The sequence below is a fragment of the Helobdella robusta genome (genome assembly GCF_000326865.2).
Source record: "Helobdella robusta unplaced genomic scaffold HELROscaffold_20, whole genome shotgun sequence".
Lineage (NCBI taxonomy): Eukaryota > Metazoa > Annelida > Clitellata > Rhynchobdellida > Glossiphoniidae > Helobdella > Helobdella robusta.
The window spans coordinates 960214-986298 of NW_008704084.1; the positions used below are offsets into that span (position 1 = coordinate 960214).

The 26085-nt window shown below is 31.4% G+C and overlaps 5 protein-coding genes across 5 annotated transcripts; 2 read left to right on the plus strand and 3 right to left on the minus strand.

Annotated features, from left to right (window-relative positions):
• Nucleotides 1-435: 435 nt before the first annotated feature.
• On the plus strand, nt 436-5410 carry HELRODRAFT_77476 (hypothetical protein; the record flags this gene model as incomplete). Its single annotated transcript, XM_009017946.1, has 13 exons — nt 436-636; nt 889-993; nt 1514-1585; nt 2026-2102; nt 2615-2745; nt 2863-2961; nt 3078-3261; nt 3353-3493; nt 3923-4115; nt 4234-4420; nt 4524-4607; nt 5035-5126; nt 5351-5410. The coding sequence occupies 13 exons, from the start codon at nt 436-438 to the stop codon at nt 5408-5410; spliced, it is 1626 nt and encodes a 541-aa protein (XP_009016194.1).
• A 1308-nt stretch (nt 5411-6718) lies between these two features.
• Nucleotides 6719-10202, minus strand: HELRODRAFT_77349 (hypothetical protein; the record flags this gene model as incomplete). Its single annotated transcript, XM_009017947.1, has 11 exons — nt 6719-6772; nt 7106-7197; nt 7422-7505; nt 7567-7753; nt 7831-8023; nt 8399-8542; nt 8775-8955; nt 9204-9436; nt 9553-9629; nt 9850-9921; nt 10050-10202. 11 exons carry the CDS (start codon nt 10200-10202, stop codon nt 6719-6721), a joined length of 1470 nt encoding a protein of 489 aa, XP_009016195.1.
• Nucleotides 10203-13249: 3047 nt separating this feature from the next.
• On the minus strand, nt 13250-16250 carry HELRODRAFT_171204 (hypothetical protein; the record flags this gene model as incomplete). Its single annotated transcript, XM_009017948.1, has 8 exons — nt 13250-13416; nt 13764-13884; nt 14040-14111; nt 14500-14618; nt 14864-14983; nt 15243-15590; nt 15794-15906; nt 16033-16250. The coding sequence occupies 8 exons, from the start codon at nt 16248-16250 to the stop codon at nt 13250-13252; spliced, it is 1278 nt and encodes a 425-aa protein (XP_009016196.1).
• A 1663-nt stretch (nt 16251-17913) lies between these two features.
• On the plus strand, nt 17914-19761 carry HELRODRAFT_171205 (hypothetical protein; the record flags this gene model as incomplete). The annotated part of the gene is made up of 3 exons (XM_009017949.1): nt 17914-18459; nt 18552-18806; nt 18916-19761. The coding sequence occupies 3 exons, from the start codon at nt 17914-17916 to the stop codon at nt 19759-19761; spliced, it is 1647 nt and encodes a 548-aa protein (XP_009016197.1).
• Nucleotides 19762-22322: 2561 nt separating this feature from the next.
• On the minus strand, nt 22323-26085 carry HELRODRAFT_77635 (hypothetical protein; the record flags this gene model as incomplete). The annotated part of the gene is made up of 11 exons (XM_009017950.1): nt 22323-22388; nt 22862-22953; nt 23138-23221; nt 23396-23582; nt 23800-23992; nt 24161-24304; nt 24456-24636; nt 24889-25121; nt 25349-25425; nt 25576-25647; nt 25906-26085. The coding sequence occupies 11 exons, from the start codon at nt 26083-26085 to the stop codon at nt 22323-22325; spliced, it is 1509 nt and encodes a 502-aa protein (XP_009016198.1).

Sequence of the window (26085 nt, forward strand, 5' to 3'; positions counted from 1 at the left end):
AATAATGAATGAAAATGAAAATTTCACAATATAAATTATCAAATTGACGAAGGTCTCGAGTGAACGAGCAGAAGGTTCTGAGCATGACGTGGAAGATAAGATACGGCGATTTACAATTTATCAAGAAAGCCAAGAGTGTAAGGATTAGTTATTCAATTCGAATAAATAATTTCAGTGAAACAAAATAATATATTAATAATAATAATATTATTTATAGTAATAAAAATAGCAACAATAATAAAATCATGACCATAATTATAACATTTTCGGATCTCAGTCTACAATTCTTAAACACATCGCCTTGCATTATCATTATATGATTTTATGAGTTTCTTCTATTTGTTATTTTTCAAAATTTGAAAAAAAAAATTGGTACAATGTTTTGTCGAACGTATTTTGCAATACCGCTAACAATTCGGTAAACACATTAAAAATATGCAGTTAAAAAGTGTTTCGAAGTCCTCAAACTTGAACGAATCAGAAGAAAACTTAACTCCGATTTCATTCAGAGAATTTGATGACGGACTGACGGATGGAGTCATAATCGGCATCTACAAGGGGGAAGTTGTCACCGTTAATTATTCGGGCAAGAGGGAACTCACTTTATCCAGGAAGGATCTTGTCGAACTTGTGAAAGTGAGCATTTTCTGTTTCATAACTCTGAAATTGTTTTAACAAGTTTTAGTATCTAGTGAATTATTTTTGTAAACTTTTGTATCGAATATATTGATGAGTAACGTCTCGATACTGCTTGTCACCTCTAAAATATAAAGAGCAAAAATTGTTACAATAAATAAATAAATATATAGCGTACGTATTTTTACAATATAACATTTACAAATCATAACGTATGCATATAAACAAATGAGGCACCGAATATTTCATCAGATGAAGGAGCTGCAACACGACAACATCGTGTACTTCATGGGGGCCTGTGTCGAACCCGACAGGGTATGCTACCTCACACAGTACTGTGCCAGAGGCACTCTGCAGGTTGCGACAAGAATTTTTACAATTAGGAAAAACTCATTATTCACATTAATTTTTATCACGATATTCAAGAAATTTATTTTATGATGTACATTCGTTAATAATGTTTTTGCCTTTTAATACCATTTGTTTACAAAGAATAATTTATTTTTTCAAATTATCGGTAATAACGCATGAAGTTGTTGTACATATATTAGTAAAAAGTTTTTAAGAACACGGAAATTATAAAAAAGCTAATTGTTAAATTTTAATATAAAAATTGAACTAACTTTACGACAAATCTTTTACTGAAAAACCAACAACCAAGCATTGTCAAAAATATCGATAAACAATCACTGCAACGTATCGTTTCTGTGGATTAAAGCGTTTGGTCATCAGCAATAACGTGACTGCTTTATATCTAGCCTGTCGATGTCAGATGAAAAATATCTCAGATTTTATCAATTGTTACTCATTAAAAATATTTAATCGTTTCCATCACTGTTACCATTTTCATGAAAATAATCGTCATAAACAATGGAAGGATATGCTGGCAGATGCTCAGACATCTGTTGATTGGACCATCAAAATATCATTTCTTACTGACATCAGCAGAGTTTGTATAATTCTCAAATTGTGTTTTTAAGTCGTTTTTCTAGTTTGAGTTGTAGATTTGGTTATATCAGCTCTCTAATTTTGACACTGAAATATGCCCAGCGTACATAAGAGACAACACATCACATTATGGTCACTAGAGGTCTCGCTCGAACCCGATAAAATATTACTATGCTAGTTAAAGAGAACTTGGCTCTTTCGATTGTTTAACAATAGACAACAATTTAGTATAAAAGTTTAAGGAACCTGGTTTCGATCATTGTTTTCTGCATTTAGGTCTATCTTACCTAATATCATAAAGAACAACACGCCAACAATGAAGATTTGATTTATCCGCTAATGAAAAACTTTTATAAAGAGTAACTGAAATAAATTATTTTATGGAAATAAGTCAAGATGAATACTGAATTGTCGTCAAAAAATTTGTTGTTATTTCACCAGGGAATGAACTACCTACACAAATCTTTCATAGGGCTTCATGGAAAGTTAACCAGCAACGCCTGTCTCATCGATAGCAGGTCAGTCAGTTTACGCTAAACTTGTTTAAAATTCTTCAATGAAGAAATCAACTAAAATGTTGCTTTTTTATATACAGAAAAACAATTACTAGTTTTCTTTATTTAAAAAACTTGCTCCTTTTATTTTCTGACTTTATTAGTTTTATTTAGGGACAAATTGAAAAAATTGACTCTGCCCCTATTTGGAACACTTTTTATTTCGTTTATTTATTTCCGGAAAGAAATTAACTTAATTGAAAAATTATTTCAGTCCAGATTATTCTGAATACTGTTTTATGATCAACTTATTGAATTATTTTGTTTTTGTTTCACTCAGTTTAAAGCATTCACATAGTTGATGGGAATCAGAAATATAAAAAATCCCTGAATTTTATTATACAAATAAGTTAATATCTAAAAAATTAAAAAAAACTTTAATTTCATGTTTTGTCATAGTGTTTAATATATTAAGTAATCGTTAACAAAAAATTTCGAAGTCGCTTTATTGAACAATATATCGTTACATGGATAAGGTGGGTTCTCAAAATTACCGATTTTGGACTGTCAACCTTCAAATTGGTGTTAAGGGAAGATAAACCTGGAGCTAATTTTTACAAAAATTTGTTGTGGACCGCTCCAGAGCACTTGATGTCTTCCATCTCATGTTAGTTATAATAATTTTACCGTTACAATAATTTTTAGAATAGTTGCTGTTGCATCCAATATTTTGCTGAAGTTAAAAAAATCTCATTTTATACAATCTATTTATTATTAAATGTAGTTGCAAGTCAGAAAGGTGATGTGTACAGTTTTGCCATCATAGCTTATGAAGTACTGTACAAATGCTTTCCATACGATTCAATTAGATTGGAGTACAAAGGTAGCGATACAATAATTTTGCGCAGTTTTCAAATTAATAAAAGATTTTTGTTCTAACTGATTCCCCAACGGATCTAACTATTTTAGGTACCAGAGCCATCATAAAATATTAAACAGACATAATAATGCGCATACTTGACCTGCGTATTGAACCATTCCGACCACACCTGTCGCCACTGAACGACCCTGACGCCAACCCTGCAATCTTGAATCTCGTGGCTCAGTGCTGGTCCGAAGATGCAAATGTTCGTCCAACGTTCGATGTCATCGAGAAGACGCTGAAGAAGTTTTACTCTGGAAAGTTTGTTATTTTTTCCCAATTTCAATTTTATAATTCAAAAATTTTGATAAAATTGTTTCATTTTTTCAAGTTTGTATAATTTCAATTTCAGAACTGAGAGCATAGTGGACAGCATGCTGAAGAAGTTGGAGAAGTACGCAAACAACTTGGAGATGATCGTGAAGCAGAGAACACAGGAAGTGATTGAGGAGAAGAAGAAGACAGATTTGTTGCTGAACAGCATGTTGCCACCGTTAGTAAAGTTTTTGATTTAAGGTTTGAAATAAATATTGATTAAAAATTATTTGAAACATACAAGTATGGTCACTGAAAGAATTAGCTCAGTAGGTGGAAAAGCCATTTCTAGCATGACACCAAAACAAGACAACGTATGGATATATAGAAGATGTGTGATAACAGAAGTTTTATAGCAAAAATAATTAAATCCCATTAAATTCATTAGAAAAACATTCTTAAGTTTATTTTAGTTCGTCAAACGGCGACTAATTTGGACAATTAGGTCGTTAGGATGGGCGTTAAGATATTATCCAAGGTGAAGAGTCGTTTAATTTCTAGAAAAATCGTTGAAATTTTGTTGAAAATATAATGTTATTGATTTGAAAAATAATTATTTGTTTATCAACGTTCTGCTTTATTTGTTAAATATTTATTTATTAACTAGTTTCATAGCAGAGGAGTTGAAGGCAGGTCGCAAGGTTGAACCCAAGATGTACCAGAGTGCCACAGTGTATTTTTCAGACATTGTTGGATTTCCGACATTGTCATCTGAAAGCACTCCCATGCAAATTGTGGATCTGCTTAATGATCTCTACGGAGCATTTGATGATACCATCTCCAAACATAACGTTTACAAAGTATGAAGGATGCTTCTATTAATACAATTTATAGATCTTAATTTTGAATTTGGATTTTATTGTTAGATTCACCAAAAAATAAAAGTATATGCAATTTTAATGTTCCCATGATGATAAGGTTGAGACGATAGGAGACTCGTACATGGTTGTAAGTGGTCTGCCTCAGGTAACAGAGCGCCATGTCGTGGAAATATGCAACATGGCATTGGATCTGCTGGGCATCGTCAAGACCTTCAAGATCAGACATCGGCCTGAGATGACACTCATGTTGAGGATTGGCATTCATTCGGGACCTTGTGCTGCTGGTTTGTCAGAAATGTTGCCGTTAATTATGAACAGTTTTGACATTTTGAAAAAGAGCTGCTGAAATTGAAAATTGTAATCATTCATAACATTTTTGAAACCCAGGAGTGGTTGGTCACACCATGCCTCGCTACTGCTTGTTCGGAGATACGGTTAACACCGCATCGAGGATCGAATCTACCGGTGAAGGTCGGTAATATTTTGTTTATATTTATAGTTCAACCTCGTCGTGAAATTAATGCGATCATACATTGAAACTAATAAATATTTTGGGCTAGAAAGTGATTAACTTGATAATTTCAAATGAGTTGAAATTTTTTATCTTCAAATTGCTTTGTAAGTAGGAAGCGTATCAAAATTTTAGTTCATTTTTCAACTGAAATGAATGGCAAATTATTTAAAAAATTTTTTGTTAAATCATTTCTTGTAAACGATAAAATTTTTTTATGTTTCTACAAAACAATTTTTATAAATCTTACAATGTGCGTCAGTGCAGTGTCAATATCAATGCCAACAAAAGAACATATTGTAACACTTTTCATTAAATTAACTGAAGAAAACTTTACTATTGCCAAACTAAAATTATTTTCTTGTTCATTAATCTCTAATAATGCAGCCCTGAAAATTCATCTGAGCACTCCAGCCAGAGATCAGCTCTCTAGATTCCCAGGGTACGTTGTGGAAATGCGAGGTCCCACTGAGCTGAAGGTGAGTTTTTTGAATGAAACATTTCAAACATGACGAGAAAAAAAACGCGAATAGAATTTGTTTGAATGTTTTTACACCAACTATTATTAAAAACTTCGTTTTTAATTATTTTTTCAAAATTAAAATTTACGGCGTTTTTTTAGTATGCAATTTTTTTTGTAAAATTGTGTAAAAACTGTCTAGATCCTATATTAAATAATTAAAATTTTAAAATCTGTTCATAGGGTAAAGGATCAATGATAACTTACTGGTTGTTGAGGAAGGATAGTACACACGAAAATTAATAATATAATTCATTAAGGAACAGTTTAAACTATATTTTTAAATTTTTGAATTTAATATCTTGAAATCAGTTGGTATATAGATTAATATATAACCAAGACAATATTGCTTAGTTAGTCGTTGTAATTTTTATAATATTTTCAATTGATAACATTCCATTTTCATTTAAAATTTTAAATATCACTCTCATCATAAATCACAAACTTTTGAAATTATTTTTCCAGATTAGATAATAAGTCTTTTGTAAAATCGAAATGAATTTACACTGCAATGTTATTTCGTTATTTCATATGTTTGTTGATAACTTTTCCATGAGAAGCTTAATAACAAGGCAATCTTTTCATGTCTTTTTTTTATTTAAAACTCAAAAAGCTATTTGAATTGAGTATGCAAAATTTATTTAAAGTATTTAACATATCCAAGTGTTTGAAAAAAAAACGTCATTTAACTATCTGCATCAAAAAATCCTGTGGTGCATAGCCCTACTTGAAAATGTGATTGTAAATGTGATTGTTACATGAAAACTAGAACATGGTTGTTAACGTATTATATGCTAGTGTCTTTTCTCAACAACTTCATGTAGGTACTACATTTAATATATATTAATGGAGGATCCAGGGTGAGATGCATTCCCACCAGACCACGAAAAAAGAAAATGCTGATGATTCCATGTAAAATGAAGTAATAAAGTAAACTCGAAATAGCTAAAAAGGTCATGAACTTTAGAACTTTCATATCACCCCTAAACCGCGGAACATTAGGATTCACCGCTGGTTATATGTAATTCGTCTGATCGTTTTAATGTTTTCAAATGCTGTATGAATAAAAAACAACAAAAATATTACTACAAGAGACATCTACACGAAGTTATTCTGTGTTAAACAACGACTAATCTTAACAACATTTAACTGAAGTGAAAAAAAGCTATAACAATCGAGCCAAAAAATTATTTGTATGCTGATTCGGAAAGTTAATTTAATTTGTCACTCTAATTAATTAACTAAGTTAATTTCAATTATTTTAATTAAATAAAATAAATGAAATGAAATGGACATTGAAAGTTAGAATATTATGGCATAACATTGCCAACGTAAAAATAACATCGTGGTGTAAAGAAAGTTCAACATTTAAAATAATGTCACATAGACATTTTTACTCAAAACAAAACCAATAAAGAAAGAAAAAAACCACAGAATAATCAATTCGAAAAATAATTCGTTTCCAAAATTTACATCAAACTTTACTAAATTCATCCAGATTCAATGTGATTTTCGAAAAGTTAAAGAAAGTATTTTATTGCTACAAAATATTTAAATATCTTCCTTTCTCCTAACCAGCCAATAAGTCACCATTGTCCCTTTACCCTGCATTGACGTGGAAAGGTTTTATTGAAAATGTAACCACTACAAAGCGAGAAATATAAAAATCGAAGTAAAAAAACTGAGTTTTATGATTAAATAAAATTATCCATTTCATCGATCTAAACTATATAAAATATATTTAAAACAACATCTTCTTAGACAAGACAGGCTACAAAATATGTTCTCTTTACCGGTTTATATTTAAAAAATATTACATATCATTTTTAATTTATAAAAATTAATAACAAACTTTTATAATTTTTTGGAGTTTTTTTTATATCAATTTAAAAACAAAACATTTAATCTTTCGATATTTGAGATTGTGAAACAGATCACCTTTAACTCAGTGGGACCTCTCAACTCGATGACGTAGCCAGGAAACTGGAGAAGTTGATCTCTGGCTGGCGTGCTCAGGTGAATTTTGAGAGCTTTTAATGTTTTTTTTACAAAAATTGGCTGACGGTTTTAAATCAATCAGATGCTCTCAATATCATAAAGATGCGTAAAATGTTATTGTACTATATATCTGCTAATCTGTTACTAGCGTTAAAGTTTATATCCTTACTAAAAAAATGATAAACGCTTGCAAACCATCATTATTCATATTTTAAATAAACATGAAATAAGTTTTTAAAGTTTTTGTAGCACCAACCTTCACCAGTTGATTCCATCCTGGAAGCGGTGTTGACCGTATCACCAAACAAGCAGTAGCGAGGCATCGTGTGACCGACCACTCCTGTTGAAATTATTAGGACCATTTAGCATACAACCTTCAGAGGTTAGCGAAACGTTCGAACCGGCAGCACAAGGTCCCGAATGAATGCCAATCCTCAACATGAGTGTCATCTCAGGCCGATGTCTGATCTTGAAGGTCTTGACGATGCCCAGCAGATCCAATGCCATGTTGCATATTTCCACGACATGGCGCTCTGTTACCTGAGGCAGACCACTCACAACCATGTACGCATCTCCTATCGTCTCAACCTTCAATGGAAATATCTTTTTAGTTTGATAAACGAATGTGATAATTTTTTTTATAAACTAGGAATAAACGAGCAAACCTTATAGACATTATGCCTAGAGATGGTATCATCAAATGCTCCATAGAGATCATTAAGCAGATCCACAATTTGCATGGGAGTGCTTTGAGATGACAACGTCGTGAACCCAACAATGTCTGAGAAATACACCGTGGCGTTTTGGTACATTTTTGGTTCTACCTTGCGGCCAGACTTCAATTCCTCGGCAATAAATCTGAAATAAAAATTGTTGCGTGCGTTTTTCAGAGGTTTCATATCAATTTTTAAATCTGGTTAAATGTTTGATTGTTTTTTTTCTTTGTATAACGCTGTAATTTTATTTTTCAAAACATAACTTTATCAGAACAGTCAGTTGATATGCTTCTTTCTTTCCCACCTATTTAAATTATAGGAACAAGCTTAAGTGATTCAAATTATTCACTCATCTCATACACAATTTATAATTTTCGTATCTTAACTAACAATAGACGTAATGATCGTGTGCATCTCAGCGTTATAGACAATTACTTAAACGATTGGTTGGGGATTTTTATTAAATGTAATTGAATAGTCAAAAATTTTATGTTAGTACAATGAAAGGGCATCTTACGGTGGTAGCATGCTGTGTAACAACAAATCAGTTTTTCTTTTTTCATCGACCAGTTCTTCTGTTCTCTGCTCCACAATTCTCTCAAGCTCGTTGGCGTATTTCTCCAGTTTTTCCAACATGCTGTCCACTATGTTCGAGTTGGTTCTTGAAATGTAATGTAATTATGAATGCTCTTGAAATCTAATGTAATTATGAATACTCTAGAACGTTAGACTGCTTTTGTCAAGAAATAATTCATTTCTTCAAGTTGTTTTGCTCTTGATATATTGAAGTGAAAGTTTCTTATTGTTGAAATTATTTTGAATGATCTCATTTTTATTAAACCAATTTCAGAAAATTGGTATTTACTGTTCACATACATTAACAACGCAACTACCTGCTAATGAACTTTAGCAGGAGTTTGCTGACTTGTTCAAATGGTGGCCTCTCTGCTGGATTCTCATGCCAGCACTTCTGAATTAACTCCAACATTGATGGGATGACACTCGTCGACTCGTTGAAAACAATTGAAGGTCGGTAGGGAATATCAGTGCTGAACATTATTTTCTCCACTATTTCTAAAAAGTATTTGTTCCAACTATTCATATGACCAACTGAAAAATTTGGAAAACTATTTGCTAAATTTCATCAGCATTGAATTAAATCATATTTATTTGTATAATATTTTAAAATTTATTTTGACATTTTATAACACATTTTGCATAAATTAACAGTTTGTTTTTAATTCTTATTTCTCCGTTCCAGTTAAACGGATGTTAATGATGAAGTCCTTTTAAAATAAATATTCAGACCAGCCACATATAACCTTTAACGGACAGACCAGTTTCTTGGTACGGATACAACCTAAAGACAATTTCATGACAGATGATACCAAAACTGTACACATCCCCTTTCTGACTTCCCAAATGTTTGATGCTCGATCTCAAAATTTCAGGGGCTGTCCACAAAAGTTCTTTATAGAACTCCTCATGTGTTTCATCTGCTGTGGTGGGCGTTCTAAAGGCACGCAAGCCAAATCCAGTTATTTTGACCACCCATCTATTTAAACGTTGTAAAAAATTCGTGATAAATAATACATAACTACATTCGTTCAATTTAGCTAGACATGAAAAAAATAAAAGAACATTTTAAAAAAATTTAATCATAAGGCTGACCTGTTATCCACCATGCACATGTTGCTACAGAGTTTTCCATGATACAGTACAAATGATTTGTGCAAATATGACATACCCTAAATAAATAATTATAATAATCCTGTACAAATGAATAGGCACGGTAGCATGTGTTTCTACTTGTTAACAATTTTCAACGTTTTATTGTGAGAATCTTTTAAAGGACATTAAATTAATGCAAATTTTTCGAAATAACTTTGTTTTTCACAAAGTATAAAACTAAATGTGTTAAAACATTTACAAGATTTTAACACTTCAATTATAAATTCATCATCCCACCTTCACGATGTCCATCACAAAAGATAATTTGAAGGACCTGTCCAGTTTCTTGAGGCCATCATTCAGAATATCCTTTGTTACAGTTCAAATTGTTTATAATGAGCAAAAGTTTTTTTTTTTAGATCGGCACAAAATATTTGACGAAATAGAGCAAAAATTTTTTTAATCAACAAACAAAGCAATTTAACAATCTATTCTACCTGCAAAGAACCTCTACTACAATATTGGACAATGTGACAAATTCTGTCATCGTCTGAGCAGGCGCCTAAGAAAGGGAGCAAGTTGTCGTGTTGGAGCTCTTTCATTTGGACCAGTTCAACCAAATCCTCTCTGGTCAGTTTGATGCTGTGCATGTTTGAGTAACAAACAGACACCAACATCCCTTTGTAGACAGCTTTCAACTGGCCGTGATCGTTGTGCAAACTTTTGAAGTTGCACATTTGGATTTGTTCCTCTTCGTATGATAAATTAGAACCATCATTTACTCTCGACAGACTTTTCATCTAAAGTTTTGTTTTTGTATTCATTTCAAATGTACTTGAATAATTTTTTTGCGAGATTAAACTAGACTTAAAAATATATTATGAACATCATTTTCATTCATCAAAAAAATATATAAATTGATATAGTTGTTATTATCAACATTAACTCAGGGTCGTTACCTTCGCTTATTAGTGCGTCTCTTAGGCGGTTTATCAAAACTGCCTTCGATCCTTTCAAATCAAAATTTTGTTTTTGTAGTTCTTTTTTTAGACTAGTTGTATCAAGTTCTTTTAATGCTGGCATTCTTTATTGCAGAAAATTTCAATCTATCCAAAATCCTACTTTTGACACTAAAGTTGTAAACTTTAACGCCCGTTACTGCCAACACCAATATTATAATTTTAATGATCCATATGTCTCCAACACCAGTGTTGTAGCTTCCAACGATCGTCAAGTGTTCGTTATTCCGTAGGTTCAAGATTGCCGATAGATGGACACAACTGTTTCAAACGTAAACTTTGTTGAACGTATATTGGAATGCCAACAATAATAGAAACACCCAACTAATCCAAGCAACTACATAAGTCATATCTACGACTTCTTTTCAAACATCGCTACTAAATTCGTTATTCAATTCCCTTATACACAGTTTTACAATCAAACTAGATATATTTAGTTTTTCAATGATTACAAATATAGCAGAAATAACAAATAGTCAGATAACAAATAATTTAGCGCAATTTGACCATAGCAGCGGTTATAACAATAAATTGAATGTGTTTATTTTGTCAACTCACACTTTTCGCCTCCCGAATGAAATGCAGATCATCGTAATTGATTTTCCAGGACATTTTGAAAATTTTCCTTTCAAATAAAGTCAACCTGTGAGTGTTAGTCGTTTAATTATTTTTTATTCTATTAAAGAAGTTTGCAAACCTTCACTCTAACGTAAATAGATCAATAGTAGATTAAATGTTTAAAAAAAGGCGTCATATCTCAGGCCAACCTAACTTCGACAATAAAGCTTAATCGATACAAAAGCTTTTTAAAAAATATTTATTTGTAAAGTGATGAATAAATTGCTCCACGTTTCAGACTGTATGATCTGTGTTGAGAACATTTGACTGAGAACGCTTTCTTAATGCGTATACACAGCAATATGTCCAATGTGCTTGATTTGGGATTTTCACGCGTGTGCTTGACCTTGATACTTCTGAAGCAAGTGCACTAGAGAAGAATGACTCTCAATTTTTTCAACATTTATTTTATTTTTGCTAGCGTCTGTAAATGTTTTTTGTTGGACTAACTCACCAAAAAACATAAGAAACAGACGATACGGCGATGACGACTATGACGACAACTGCAAAAATTATCAGCAAGGAAGTACTGTCTGTGGAAATTTTTCATTTGTAAATATTATTTTAGATTTGTTATTTAAAGAAATTTTAAGTATTTTTAAAAATTTTTGGAATGTTCCCAAAATAAGTTGATAAAATTTTAAACATTTTATAAAAATCTACAAAAGAATAAAAACTCTCCAATGTCAAACATCAAAAATTTAATGACTCACAAAAAATCAGCCATCAAATGATCATTATATTATCCTAACCAAACTTCCGAATGCAGAGTTCGTTAGTGAACCCACAATCAGGTGTGTCTTTCGGTGGCACCTTATATGTACCCCACGTTTCATCTCCTATTATGTGTGTCTTTAATTTTTTTATACTAATTTAATTTATTTAATTTAAAGAATTTATTTACAAATATTTCGTATGTATATTTCAGGATATCACTAACAAATCCATAAAGCATGTGCCTAAATATGCGTAAATTTATGCATCTCATCACACACATCGCATGAGCTATGAAAAGATCTCCTTGCGTTCAAATCCAGTTACTGCATCAGCAATGCCAAACATCTTAGCCATTACACCATCGGGCATAAAATAACAAAAAATATGGGCGCAAGTTTTAACTTATGAGTCCATTCCATTATATTGCTCCATACACATCGGAGTGTAAGGCTTTGGTTGCAAAATTTAAAAAAAGGTAATAAACTAATAATTATTTAACAGATTTAACGTAATTGTAGTATATTATATTTTAAATCAGAGTGGTTTATGATTTATTAGAAAAACTCGTGTTCACACCTGCATAATCTAATAAGCACATTCAAGTTACAAAACAAATTGCAAAAAACTCAAGTAAAATGATATTGTATATAATTTGCCTGAATAGCGACAACTTGATTGGAACTGTCATTACAATTTTTATTCAACATTAAAGACATGTTCGTGAATTTTAAAAAATTTTAAAATAATTTTTATTAAAATGAAATATAAATTTAAAAATAATCAAAGGGTATTCCGATAAATAGAAGGACATAGAGGTATAAATGAACTTGAACGTTTGAACTAAATAGAAAATAATTAACATGAAAGTAGAAATAGCGATGAGATAAATTAAAGAGTGCCATCAACTAGATAGAAGTAAGATTGGTTTTAGCTTTTACATAAATCCTTCCTTGGAAGTCATTATGAATCACGAGCAATTATAAGAATACAACTTGACGGAAGCGAGGCTTGAAAATAATGATTGCAAAGATTTTAATGTAACAATTAACGTAAGTATGAAAGCTTTTAGATTTTTTAAAAAAAATGACAACGTATACTGTAGGTGCTACGTGAATGAATGTCCTCACAGTACAAAATTAATTGGATGGCAGTGTTTTAATTATGGCGCGTATGTAAACATGATTGCAAAAAATGTTTTGAAGTTTAATATATAATTTCTAACCACTATTTGTAACTTGCATCTTTAAATTTGTGCAAATTTATTTATTTTATTTGTTTGCATACATTCTTCTCATACATAACGATAAAGGTGTCTTCTCGAAAACTAACAAATAATGAATGCCTCACCCAGTCATTGAAATATTTAATGAACCAACCGAGTAGTTATTGACATCAATCGGGTTGATTTCCATGTAGGGCCGGTATGTTGTGGCGTTGGCTGCCAGAGACCAAACGTAGAAGCTCATCAGTCTGTCGCCATCCATATTGAATCTTATTTTCTCGTCTTCGTCTGTGTTTGGTAATAATTAAGTAACAAACATTTCACGGAACTCTAATGATGTTCTTGTGTTTATGACACTTCCTGGGAGCCTGCCAGTCAAGAGATTAGGCAGTTTTTAATGAAGTGCTTCTTGTCTAAAAAAACAGCGATGGTGTCAAACATTTACTTGAAACCTACCGGCTTGCCTAAATAATTTATTAACTCATCTACTTTAATTTCTTTACATTTTTTCATCCTTATTTTGTTTGCTTTAAATAAAGTCGATCAAAACACTGTAATCGAAATTGTAATTATTATGGTTATTTTAAAGATTTGTGCATTTGTTAACGTATTTTTTTCAACAAATGCCAACCAACCAATTATTTCCGCCGTTCTTGAAGTATTCAGAATGTTGAAACCATCGTTTGGGTCTTTTCCAGACATTATAGTTAAATTCCTCAAGGTCAAGTACACATAAAATATGTCCCCGAACGATTGCTGTGGAAATGAAAAAATGACCATAAAATTGATTAGAACAACGTCTCAGGCTTTATCATAAGTGCATCATTTTAATATAAATAAATTATTTAAATAAATTGTTATTTTGATTAATTAAATTTTATTATTAATTAACTAAATTGCAGCTGACTTACGGCGAGGGTGAATCGTATGTTATTGGCATCAACTCTTGGATCAGGAATTTGTGTAGAGTTTCTGTAAGTAATCTGCACGTATAATGGATGATTTTGTTACTAATTTACTCGTAAGCAACAATGTGCTGATTGTAATGGTTCTTATTTTTGATTAATAAAATCGAGCCGAGTTATTAAACTTCAAAGTGAACGTTACAAATAATACATTATTTTCCCCTCATTACTATCAACTGAACCGGAATGTTGTGAATCAACGTCAAAGAAAATCAGTTATTATTTAGTAATGAAAATAATACAAAATTTATGCTGTGGAAACTGTCACTTTAGATTTGCATTTTTTGTCGCAATAAACCTAACAAAACAAAAGACATAACGTTTTAATATTTTTTCAAAAGAACGTCATTACACGTGTCAATCTGTGACTAAATTTTTTATAATCCAGATAATTCCAACAACTAACTATTTTGAGACAGAGAAAAGCTTGTTTCCTGTATTCATCCATTGGAGTTGCTCTGGCAGACAGCCAGGGGTAGAGCAGAACATTGAATGAAAATTCTGGAAGAGCTGACGCCGAGGCAACTGAAAATGAAAAAAAATTTGTTTGTTGGATTGGCTGAAATACCTTTTAGCGTAAGCACGTTTTGATTGCTTTTAAATAACATTTTCTATTATGATAGACTGACAAAACTTTGGTAAAGTACAAATCAAAGAGGTTAGCACTTTATAGGAAAAACATTTTCAAATTTAAAAAGCCAAATATTATTTTTGAAATTCTTGAAAGAAAAGTTTATTAAACAGTTACAAATTTTTCCCATATTCCTAACTGGTGTAAATATTGAAGAAAGTTATCCAAGCATATTGACTGGGATTGGTCATTCCAAGATCTTGCGCTTGAAACATGATCCGTTGCAAAGCGGTGTAGTTGGAGTGACACAAAATGATAACTAGAAGAAATTGTGGATTGTGGAAAGCGTTAGAAATTGAATATATTGCGTACGTGCTACGTATGAATTAACAAAAATAAAGGTAATAGTTTTTGAAAACACGTCCGTTTTATTGGATACTTATAAATGGTATAAAATTAATCATATTGTTTAGTTTTTTTTGTGACAAACGACAGTCATTATCAACTTATCATACAATATAAAAACATTTATGACAGTAAATACAAATCGCAACGGCATTGACATTCAGCGTAAATACTTCGAGCGGAGATGCGGATTTTATTGAAGAGCATGATATCCAAAGAGTCAAAGAGTGAAGGTACATGCACCACCTCAGCTATCGTCAGCAAGTTGTCTTTCAAATGTCGCTGAATTGCACTGGCACCCGAAGTGCAGAAATCTGTTCCAATCTCGCTCATGATGGCCACGTTATTCCATTGATAACGTCTGAAATATTCTACAAATGACGAACCAAACGCTGATAGAGAGCCAAAATATCGAAGAGTGGTCTTGTAAACTGAAGAGTTGTCCAGGCTCGAGTCGAAGCAGTTGAGTGGAAAATAAGAAATGTTCCAGTAATTAGTTACTTGAGCTGTTGCCACACAATCTGATTAGGTTGGGATGAGGTTAATAAAATTAATAGTTATAAAGATAAAGCTTAATCTTTATACCTAACCCAAAACTCAGTAGATTGTGACGTGGCATATTGAAAATAAATTAATAATTCAATAATTTGAAAAATGATGAAATCTAATTTAAGTCATAAGTTTAAACAAAGTATCCAGAAGCGATTAACTTGAGTGAACTTACTTGGAGAACAGAAAGCTCCAAAAATGACGTGAACGGCGTGTTTGAGGATGAGGTGCATTCCTTCACTCAGGCCAATCATTCCATTGCACGTATTCACTACGCGTAATATTAATCTAGAAACCAATTATATATTTATAAACTAAAAAATATTGCCATTGAAAAATTTAACTTGAAAAAATTGAAAAGTTTTGAAACATTTACTATAAAAATAGTGTTGTGTGTGCGAATGTAGCACTAACGAATAATTTCCCCGGTAGATGTTGCGCTTCAGCGCTCTGTCGTAGCCACTGGCCATCGCTTTCTCGACCAAGTCATAGTTCATTCTGCTAATAGTTACGCCAATGATGAGGTTGTCATTGTCCGACGATAAAGATGACGATAATGCAGAATGAATATTAAAAAGGCATAAGAATGTTATGGGGTTTGATATGCTGAGTGATTTAAACACGAGATGCATTTTCAAGAATTTTTTAAATGATGCATAATTGAAAAATAATTCAATTAATGGTAAATGTAATAGAACTTTTGCAGAGATTTGAACGGTGTCAACATATTTCACTTAATTAACTTTGCTGAAAAAAAAATAATAACGAAATAATTATCGATAAGGTTTTCCGTGAAAATTACTGTGATGAATGATTCAATTTATAAAAGAAATGATCCGATTTTTTCCAAAATAATAAATTCAAGTCCAATGATGAAATAAGCAAGAAATAGCATGTGTACTATTTGGTGGGACTGGAATGTTTCCGTGATACTATTTATTCCAAGAAAATATACTCTGGTGCCGCAATATTGCTGACATAAAATGATATCATATTCCAATTCTCGTAAATATATACCATAGAATATGTACACAAACAGGCAAATTGTGTTTATTTCTGTTGCGCATGCTGAAGTGCGTGCTAGCTTGTGTCAGAGCCAACTTGCCGCAAAAAACTCTTGAAAGAATGAAACTACATATTTTGTAATTAGAGAGTTTAATTTTGTTAATTTATAAATTTATGATTTTTTATTAAAAAAGTGAGCGAAAAGTGTTCAATGTTGCATCAAATCTATACATTTCACATTTGTATCTTGATTTCCATATAAAAAATTAAATTAATATTTATTTATGTTCAATTACGTTTAACACAGATATCTGCTCACGCTGAAATATTTTTACAGCTTACATGACAAAACCAGTTCATTTGTAACCAAGAAAGACAAGTTATTAGGATTTCTGCAATTTTGTAAAAGTTGCAAATTTAAAAAATTTTGACAATATCAACAAAAGTGATGAAATATATTTTTTGAAAACCTCATCTTACCGAATGATGTAAAAGACGAATGCTGCAAAAACAATAAAGACGAAATAAACTGCCAGTGCAAAAAACAACGGGATGAATTGGATAGACTTTGATAATGGGAACATTGAGAAAAGTGCTCAAGATTGCTTCTTTTCTGTTCATTACACATTTTGCCCTGATTTCCATACAGAAATTTATATTTTTACTCATACTCGTCAAACGATGCAGTTGTTACTAGGGTGAAAAAATTTGAAACAAAATAGATAAATACAAAAAAATTGAAAACATTTAAAAAATCCATTATGCCGACTAATGAAATTTATTCAATTTAAATCAAAAATATCCTAAGTGAATGCATTTTAACTAAAACACATCAAATGGTAAATTTTTATGTAAAAATATTTGTAATAAAAGTTTTTTTATTTAGTTAGAATTTGCTTTTAGAATAAACAATTAACTTTCTGAATCTAATAAAAAATCTTCTCTTTATGTGGACTACTACCATCAAATTAACTATGAATTTACAATTACATTTAACAATTACCGTTTACAATTTCGATAAACATCATTTGCTCTTTGTATTTATAAAGTGAATTATCTCTGTGTTAAAAAAATTAACTTTGCTAACTTTTACACAAGAAGAGTGTATAGCATCAAGTAGGGTAATTTATTTCAAAGCAATCCGTTGTAAATTTTTTTGTATATAAAGCGATGGCGATGAGGCTGAACCATCACAATTTTTTGCAGATTCATTCTCGCCAGCCAGCTGAGATAGACATATTGTGCCATTATTCAGCGATTAATTATCTTCAATTTAAAAAGATATTAAAAATGACAGATTTTTCATCAAATTATACAAAATCATTAGGAATGTTGAGCAATCGTTGGACTGCCAAAGATGGAAGCCCTGAAGATGATAACTTGAATTCTAGAAACATTAATAATGGCTTGCAAGTAACTACTGTGCCACAATTTAAGTTTAAGAAAATTAATTCAGTGCAGAACAATGACCTAGATAGCCTTGCTTCGAGACAACGTTATACAAATTGGTTCTTTAATAGCAACATGGAAGATGATAGCTCGACATTTTCGAGCATATCTGGCCAATTTTCTATAAATTCCTTGAAACGTGAACATCTTACTCTCACGCAATCTGTTGGTAATTTGCTTCACGGCCTAAACAATCTATGTAAAAACGCTGAAGATCAAATTATTTTCACAGAAAATACGAAACATAAGTTAACCATTTTTGATTTTTGTGGTGAGCGGATAAGTTCTGGCTATCTACTGGACAATGGATTGCGTTTTCCTGGTCATATGTACCAGTGCCAGCAGACGAGAAGGCTGGTTATGGTCGAAAGACCTCCAATCAGAAAAGTAAGTTAAAGTAATTTTAAAAGTTTTTAAATAACTTCAATTAATATTAAAATATTTGATTAAAATTCTAATGGTACATAACAATTTTTTAGATCAAGATAATAACGGCGGATTTCAGCAAAGTTACATCGTTCTCGTACCATACAAATAATCCGCATGATGTCTGCGTGGACCGAAACCTCAACATAATACTTCTGGATAGCATGTTGAAAACAATCTACATATACGATGAGATGGGAGTACTTTTGAAAACTGTCTACTGTCGGGACGTTCTTCTTCCTTTCAATATTGATGTCAATCAACACGAAGAGCTCTTTATCTGCGACAATAAAAAACACTGCATAGAGGTAAAATTTATTTTTTAACACACTTTGATCCTACTACTCCACTAAACATTTAATAAGTGAATGAAATAGAAACATTTTTATATTTTCATAACCAATTTTTACCTTTCAGGTGTTCAATTATGAAGGAAGAAATTTGCGAACGATTGGAAAAAGATTCATCATAAATTTTCCAATTTTTGTAAGAATAGGAAGAAATGACGAGGTTATTGTAGCCGACAATCACATGGGCTTTAATGTAACAATTTTCAACAGGGGGGGTGACACGATATTGGCGGTAATGCAATCAACAGAACGCATTAAAAAATGTTACAGTGAGGCGGTGACCTCCAAAGGAATGATCGTTCTGACCACCGGTGATTGCAATTTACTTATTTATAAATTTCCTCCGACAGTATTAAAGAAGCTAAATTGGGATTCAATTCCAGACATGAAAATCAATTGTAAAATTGATGGTAACTCTAAAAAAGCTCATAAAAGAAAACACTTCACTTCAGTTGAACGTAATGAAGACATGAGGGTTTCAACGCAGAGCAATAACCTGGAAGATGGTGGTGCAAATGCTCCAAAGCGGAGTAGAAATCTGAAAGATGTTAACAATTGTAGCAGCAAGCTGATTGAAAACAGTAGAAACTTGGATAATGATGTTTGCACAAATTGGTCTATCGGTGTTTCATCGGAAAGTGAAAAACTGCTGGAACTCAATATTGAAAATGTTAGCAGAAGTCTTGCGAAGTTAATTGAAAGCAGTTCATATGAGGATTCAAGAAAGAAAAGCGATATTTTATTTAAATGTGAAATTTCTTTCAATCATTTCACAATGGCAAACAAAAAAAATGGAAATACTAACAAAGAAATTAATGCAAGACCAATTCGAGATATTTGGAGCCACGAGAATCCGGAGCAAAATGATCACCTTGAGAGAGGATTCAAAACCTGGACCCGGGCATTATTTTGATGCAGTTGCCTTACATAATTTTTTTACTTTGTTTTAGTGTTACATCTTTACTTTATACAATAAGTTTTCTCGTTTTTGAATGGTTCGTTTTTTTTCATTCCAATAACACTTTTAAAGACAATTTCAAATTAGTTAATTTTTTAATTACTTTTTATACTTAAATTTGAGTTCAAATCAAATGCAAGTGATGTCTTTTCCAAGCAACTTTAAGATTAGAATCGCATTTAACATTTCGTTTTGGTCATAATAAAAGCTGTATAGTTGACTTGCCAAATAATGCAAAACCGTTTTGAACAACTGATTTTTTTATTGTCGATTTATCCAATGCTTATACAAAGTCATAGCTGTCATACAATGTAATTATGGCAAAACCAATTCGAGATATTTGGATCCACGAGAATCGGAGCTAAATGATCATCTTCAGAGAAGATACAAAAACTAGACTTTGGCAAAACCACTTCGAGATATTTGATGCCACGAGAATCGGAGCTAAATGATCATCTAGAGAGAAAATACAAAATCTGGACTTGGGCTTTATTTTGATGCAGTTGCCTCACATAATCTGTTTGCCTAGTTGCCTAACAAATTATATTGTCATCTGAACTTGCGCCTATGAAAATGATCAAGTTGTCGTGTTGGAGTTTCTTTATTTGGACCAGTTCAACCAAATTCTCCCTGGTCAATTTGATGCTGTGCTTGTTCGAATAATAATCATAAACCAACATTCCAGCTGTCCTTTATTTGTCAAACCGCGCTTCATCTTATTTTTTAAATTATTCAACGTACACACATTTCGCTCATCTTTAAAGCTTTATAGTTGACTTGCCAAATAATGCAAAAAACCGTTTTTAATAACTGATTTTATTTTATTATCAATTTATTAAATGCTTATATAAACGTCAAAAATAAAAATATTCACAAAAAAATGATAAAATGGAAAAACAAAGTAAGAGCATTGGATCAAAATTATGATTTTCTAAGATATGATCTAGTAATGTAATTGTCACTGTTTTATACATTAATATTTACATCGTTTTAAGTGGAGCAAAAACAATTTGTCACAAGTTTTGACAACTTAGGAGCGATTAACAGATAAAATTGATCTTTTTAAAGATGATCTTTTTTGTTTTTTGTGGCATGTTGGTCTACTGGTATCAAGATAGTATCAACCTCAATGTCGTAATGCATGACCCAACTGTTGCACTTTCTTGCAGTTCGTTTTAACATCACTTGCACGAAAAGTCCTGCTTCACTCGTATTGACCTTGTACTTCTTAAGTTTTTTAATCGTTGCCTTTTTTGATTATTACGAGTCCGACAGGTTTCTTAAACTGAGGGTCATAATTTTGTAGAAGGTAATTGTTTTGAGTGACGTCATCCTCTTCAAGTCCGCCATCACAGTTTTTATTGATTATCTCATTATTGTTTTTCACATTATCATTATTGTTTACGTCCCCAACGTTGTTGATGTTGCTGTCGTTGTTTTGGTTGTCCATTATTTAGTACTTACAATTTTGTTATAGTGTTATAATATTTAATTTATTTTTTATTTTTATTTTTGTTTATATTATAAATTAAGTTAATAATTATTTTTTGGGTAAAGTAATATTAGTCTATAAACAGATGAACGCCGAATGATTATAAATATTTAAAACATTTAGGTTCTTATATAGAAGATCTGACAGGCTTACTTAACTATCAAATATTTACATAGATCTGTAGATCTATGTGACTTTCAAATGATCAAAAGCCTCTTTGTTCCATAAATGATTGATTAGCACAGCTCTCGTGTTGTCAAGTTTGAAAGATTTTCAGTGATGATTATGAACAAGTTGGTCTTTTGATCAATTAAATTTGGGTTACATTGTTTCACTCATTCGTTCATTTTATTAATAGTTAATCATTTATATATTTATATGTTAATCTTTATGTTTGTTTTAGAAAACATTTTCAATTATGCACAATAGGTTTACTTAATTGGCTACGTTCAATGTATAGAATGATGACCTTATTGAAAGTATGGAGTGTCACGCGAAATTTTTTATTTACATCCATCATAAAACTTTGATCAATCGTTCTGACCGAAATCTACAAAATATATTTGCAAAATTTATCTACAAAACCATAACGGAATGATGTTTAATTATTTTTTTATAACAAATAAGTAGCTACAACAAATTCTCTTAACTGGCCAAAACTTTACTCCAAAAAGAATTGTTCTTCAACTAACGCGGCAACTAAAGAGACGTTTGAACATCTACAAAAAATGTAAAAAATGATAAATGTAATTTTTTGCTAAATCTAACACATTCATCTAAATCTAACGCATAGTAATTATTATTTTTTTTATAAATGAATGAATAAATGTTACCCGCTCAAGAACGTTTTCCTTAAAATATTCACCGTCCATCATAAATATTTCCAAGTTAATAAATTAAAGTAATTATTATTCAATATATATATCATGCTAAAAATAGACATTAAAAAATCGTCACCATTATTTTTAACAACATTTATTTCCAAACGAGTTCATCGTTCAGTTTCTTAAACCAGCACCAATCATCATTCCAGCTCATCAGTTGTTGCTTCTTTCCTAACCAGCCAGTAGGTCACCATCTCACCTTTACCCTGTTATAATTATAAAACGAAATAATTATAAAGACCACTTATTTAAATTTTTATCGAAACCTTTCAAAAATTTACACGCTGATCAATCAGTATTAGAATAACTTACTGGAAGGTCATATATGATTTCTAAATGAAGTTAATTAAAACAACACAATTAATTTTAATCAATATAGTTTAATTAAAGCATGTGGAATAGGATGGTTAGCTTGTTGGTTGGATAGCTTATCCCAAAATACACTTGTTCAAAAAATTTCGACTAACATCGGCAATGAATAAAAATATTTAATATCAAAATTTAGATGACGAAATGTCGTAAAGAGAAAAATAAAAGTGGAAATTTTTGAAATTATTTTCATTAACGATTAAACGTAGAAATAATTTTACCAGCAAAAATAAAACAAAACAAAAATGGAAAATGCTAATAATCTAACATTCTAAAATAAGATAAAAATTAATAAACGACATTTTTTTACCTTCAACTCAGTGGGACCTCTCAACTCGATGACGTAGCCAGGAAACTGGAGGAGTTGATCTCGGGCTGGTTTGCTCAAGTGGATTTTGAGGGCTTTACAATATAAAGTAGAGAGAGTACATACAAGTCATGAAATAAAACACATTTTCATAATTGACATTTTCAGAAAATTAGAATAAAAAATAAAAGTTCAACTTTATTTAAAAAAAAATAAATTGGAAAATTAAAAAAATTATACGTAATATATGAAAATAAAATATTTTAAGTTTATGTTAACCTTGACCTGTCGACTCAATCCTAGAAGCAGTGTTGACCGTGTCGCCGAACAGACAGTAACGAGGCATCGTATGACCAACTATTCCTGTGTTAAACTTGTTAAACTACAAACAAGCCCGAATGAATAGTTTTTGAAAATTTCTGAAAAATGGCTTATAAAACAGATTATCCATTTATTAATATAAAAAGTTTTTCCAAAAAAATGTTTTTTTGAATTCATATCCTGGTAAGTAAATTTACAGCAACATTTCTGACAAACCAGCAGCACAAGGTCCCGAATGAATGCCAATCCTCAACATGAGTGTCATCTCAGGCCGATGTCTGATCTTGAAGGTCTTGACGATGCCCAGCAGATCCAATGCCATGTTGCATATTTCCACGACATGGCGCTCTGTTACCTGAGGCAGACCACTTACAACCATGTACGAGTCTCCTATCGTCTCAACCTTTGAGTAATATAATTTTTTGTAATTTATAATAAAAACTTGTTTTAATCATCTTCTAACAAAAAACGCTGCATATCTTGCTTCACATCGACCCTCTAAGTCACAGTGCCTCATTTTTTGAGCTCAACTTACATTTAGACAGTTGATTTTTAGATGGAATATTTTTTATGTTTAATTGACAACGAGCAAAAATTTTTAAAAATAAATTTATACAAACCTTATAAACTTTGTGTCTTGAGATTGTATCATCAAATGCTCCGTAGAGATCGTTAAGCAGATCCACAATTTGCATGGGAGTGCTTTCAGATGACAATATCGGAAATTCTACAATGTCTGAGAAATACACCGTGGCACTCCTATATAACTTCGGTTCAACTTTACGACCAGCCTTTAATTCTTCTGCTATGAATCTTATAGAAATGTTATTTTGATTTTTAACAACAAAATTAAAGAAATTTTTTAAACATATTTCAAAAGGGTTTAATTTCATAATTTAAATAAATAATGTATTAAAATTTAAAATTATGAAAATTTAAATCTTCACATTTAGTACGCATTTTATAATGAAGTTATCTTACGGAGGCAGCATGCTCTGTAGCAGCAAATCTGTTTTCTTCTTCTCGCCAACGAGTTCTTCAGTTCTCTGCTCTACAATTTTCTCAAGATTATTTGCATACTTTTCCAGTTTTTCAAGCATGCTATCTACTATGTTCACATTGGTCCTTAATGTATTTAAGGTATTGGATTTGTATGAAAGAGTTTGTTAGTAACTGATGTTTTATTAGAGGTTCTTAAAATTAAAACCAAACCAAACCTCGTCCTACCAAATTTCATATATCAAAAATTTTTCATACGAATCAGCAAAATAATTACTTATTGTTGAACTTGAGTAGCATTTTACTGATGTTCTCAAAAGTTGGTCTGTTGGCAGGGTTCTCATGCCAGCACAGTTGGATCAACTCCAGCATGGATGGACTGACACTCGGCGACTTGTGTGGCGACATTGCAGGACGAAATTTTTCATCACCACCACACATCACTTTTTGGATTATATCTATTAATTTATAATGAATAAAGCTGATTTGGCTAAAAAACACAAAATTGTTGCCCGTGTAAACTTTGATAAATTCATCTCAACATATTCAAACAATTGTGGTTAGCTTCAAAAAACAATTGAGATATAAAAATAGTTTAATTGATTTTTATCGAATCATATTTAAAAGTGAAAATAAACCTACAGATTAAACACTTAATCTGTAGATTAAACACATTAAACAGATTAAACACCGTAAATTACTTAACAGACCTTTTGCTGACAAGCCAGCATCTTGGTACGGATACTCTCTAAACACAATCTCGTGGCAGATGATCCCAAAGCTGAACACATTGCCCGCTAGACTACTCGACTGCTGGTCATTCGACCTCAAAATTTCAGGGGCAGTCCACAAAAGGTCACGATAATAATCGTCGGTTGTTTCATCACATTTAGGCAAAAATCTGAACTTTTTTAAGCCGAACCCGGTTATTTTGACAACCCATCTTTTCGTTTGATGAAATATTTAAGTTGATAAGTTTTATTTATAAATTTACAAACACAAATTTTAGCAATTATCAATATTAACGTTTCATTATTATTAATTAACTTTGTTCTAAATATTAATTTAATTAATTAAATTACCTATGGCCATCGAAATGTTTGTTAATTCAACTCGTAAAATTTAATTTTGGGGCACAAAATTTTATACTGAATAGAAAAAATGGTTAACCTGTTATCCAACATGCACACGTTGCTTGTCAGTTTCTCGTGAAACTTAAAAAATGATTTCTGGAGATGAGTCATGCCCTGGAGGTTCAAATGAATGTTTCATTAGCAATAATTACAGAAAAATATAAAACCCATTCCACATTTTTATTATGAACATGCAGCGGCTTGGAATCGTAACATTACAATTTGATCATATCGTCACCACAATCTTTTTCATCAACAAATCACCTTCACGATATCCATCACAAACGAGAATTTGAACGACCAGTCCAATTTTTTAGAGTAATCGCTCAGCATGTCCTGTTAAAATATTCATGGAAATTATCAAGTCTAAATATTTATCCAGATTCAATCAAATACTGCAAAACATCGCTGTTGAACATCGCGGAAATAGCGCTTTATAAGATAATTGATTGATTGATTGAAAACTGATTAATATACAAATTTATGAACCATGGAAACATTATTCATTAATTATAAATAAAAAGGTTTTTTCATTTTAAATTCTTTTCACATTCAATTCAAATTCAACACCGCACTCCGAATTTAGTAACTCACCTGCAAAGAACCTCTACTGCAGTATTGCACAACGTAACAAATTTTATGATCATCTGTGCAGGCGCCTAAGAAAGGGAGCAAGTTGTCGTGTTGGAGTTCCTTCATTTGGACCAGTTCAACCAAATTCTCCCTGGTCAGTTTGATGCTGTGTATGTTTGAGTAACAAACAGACACCAACAT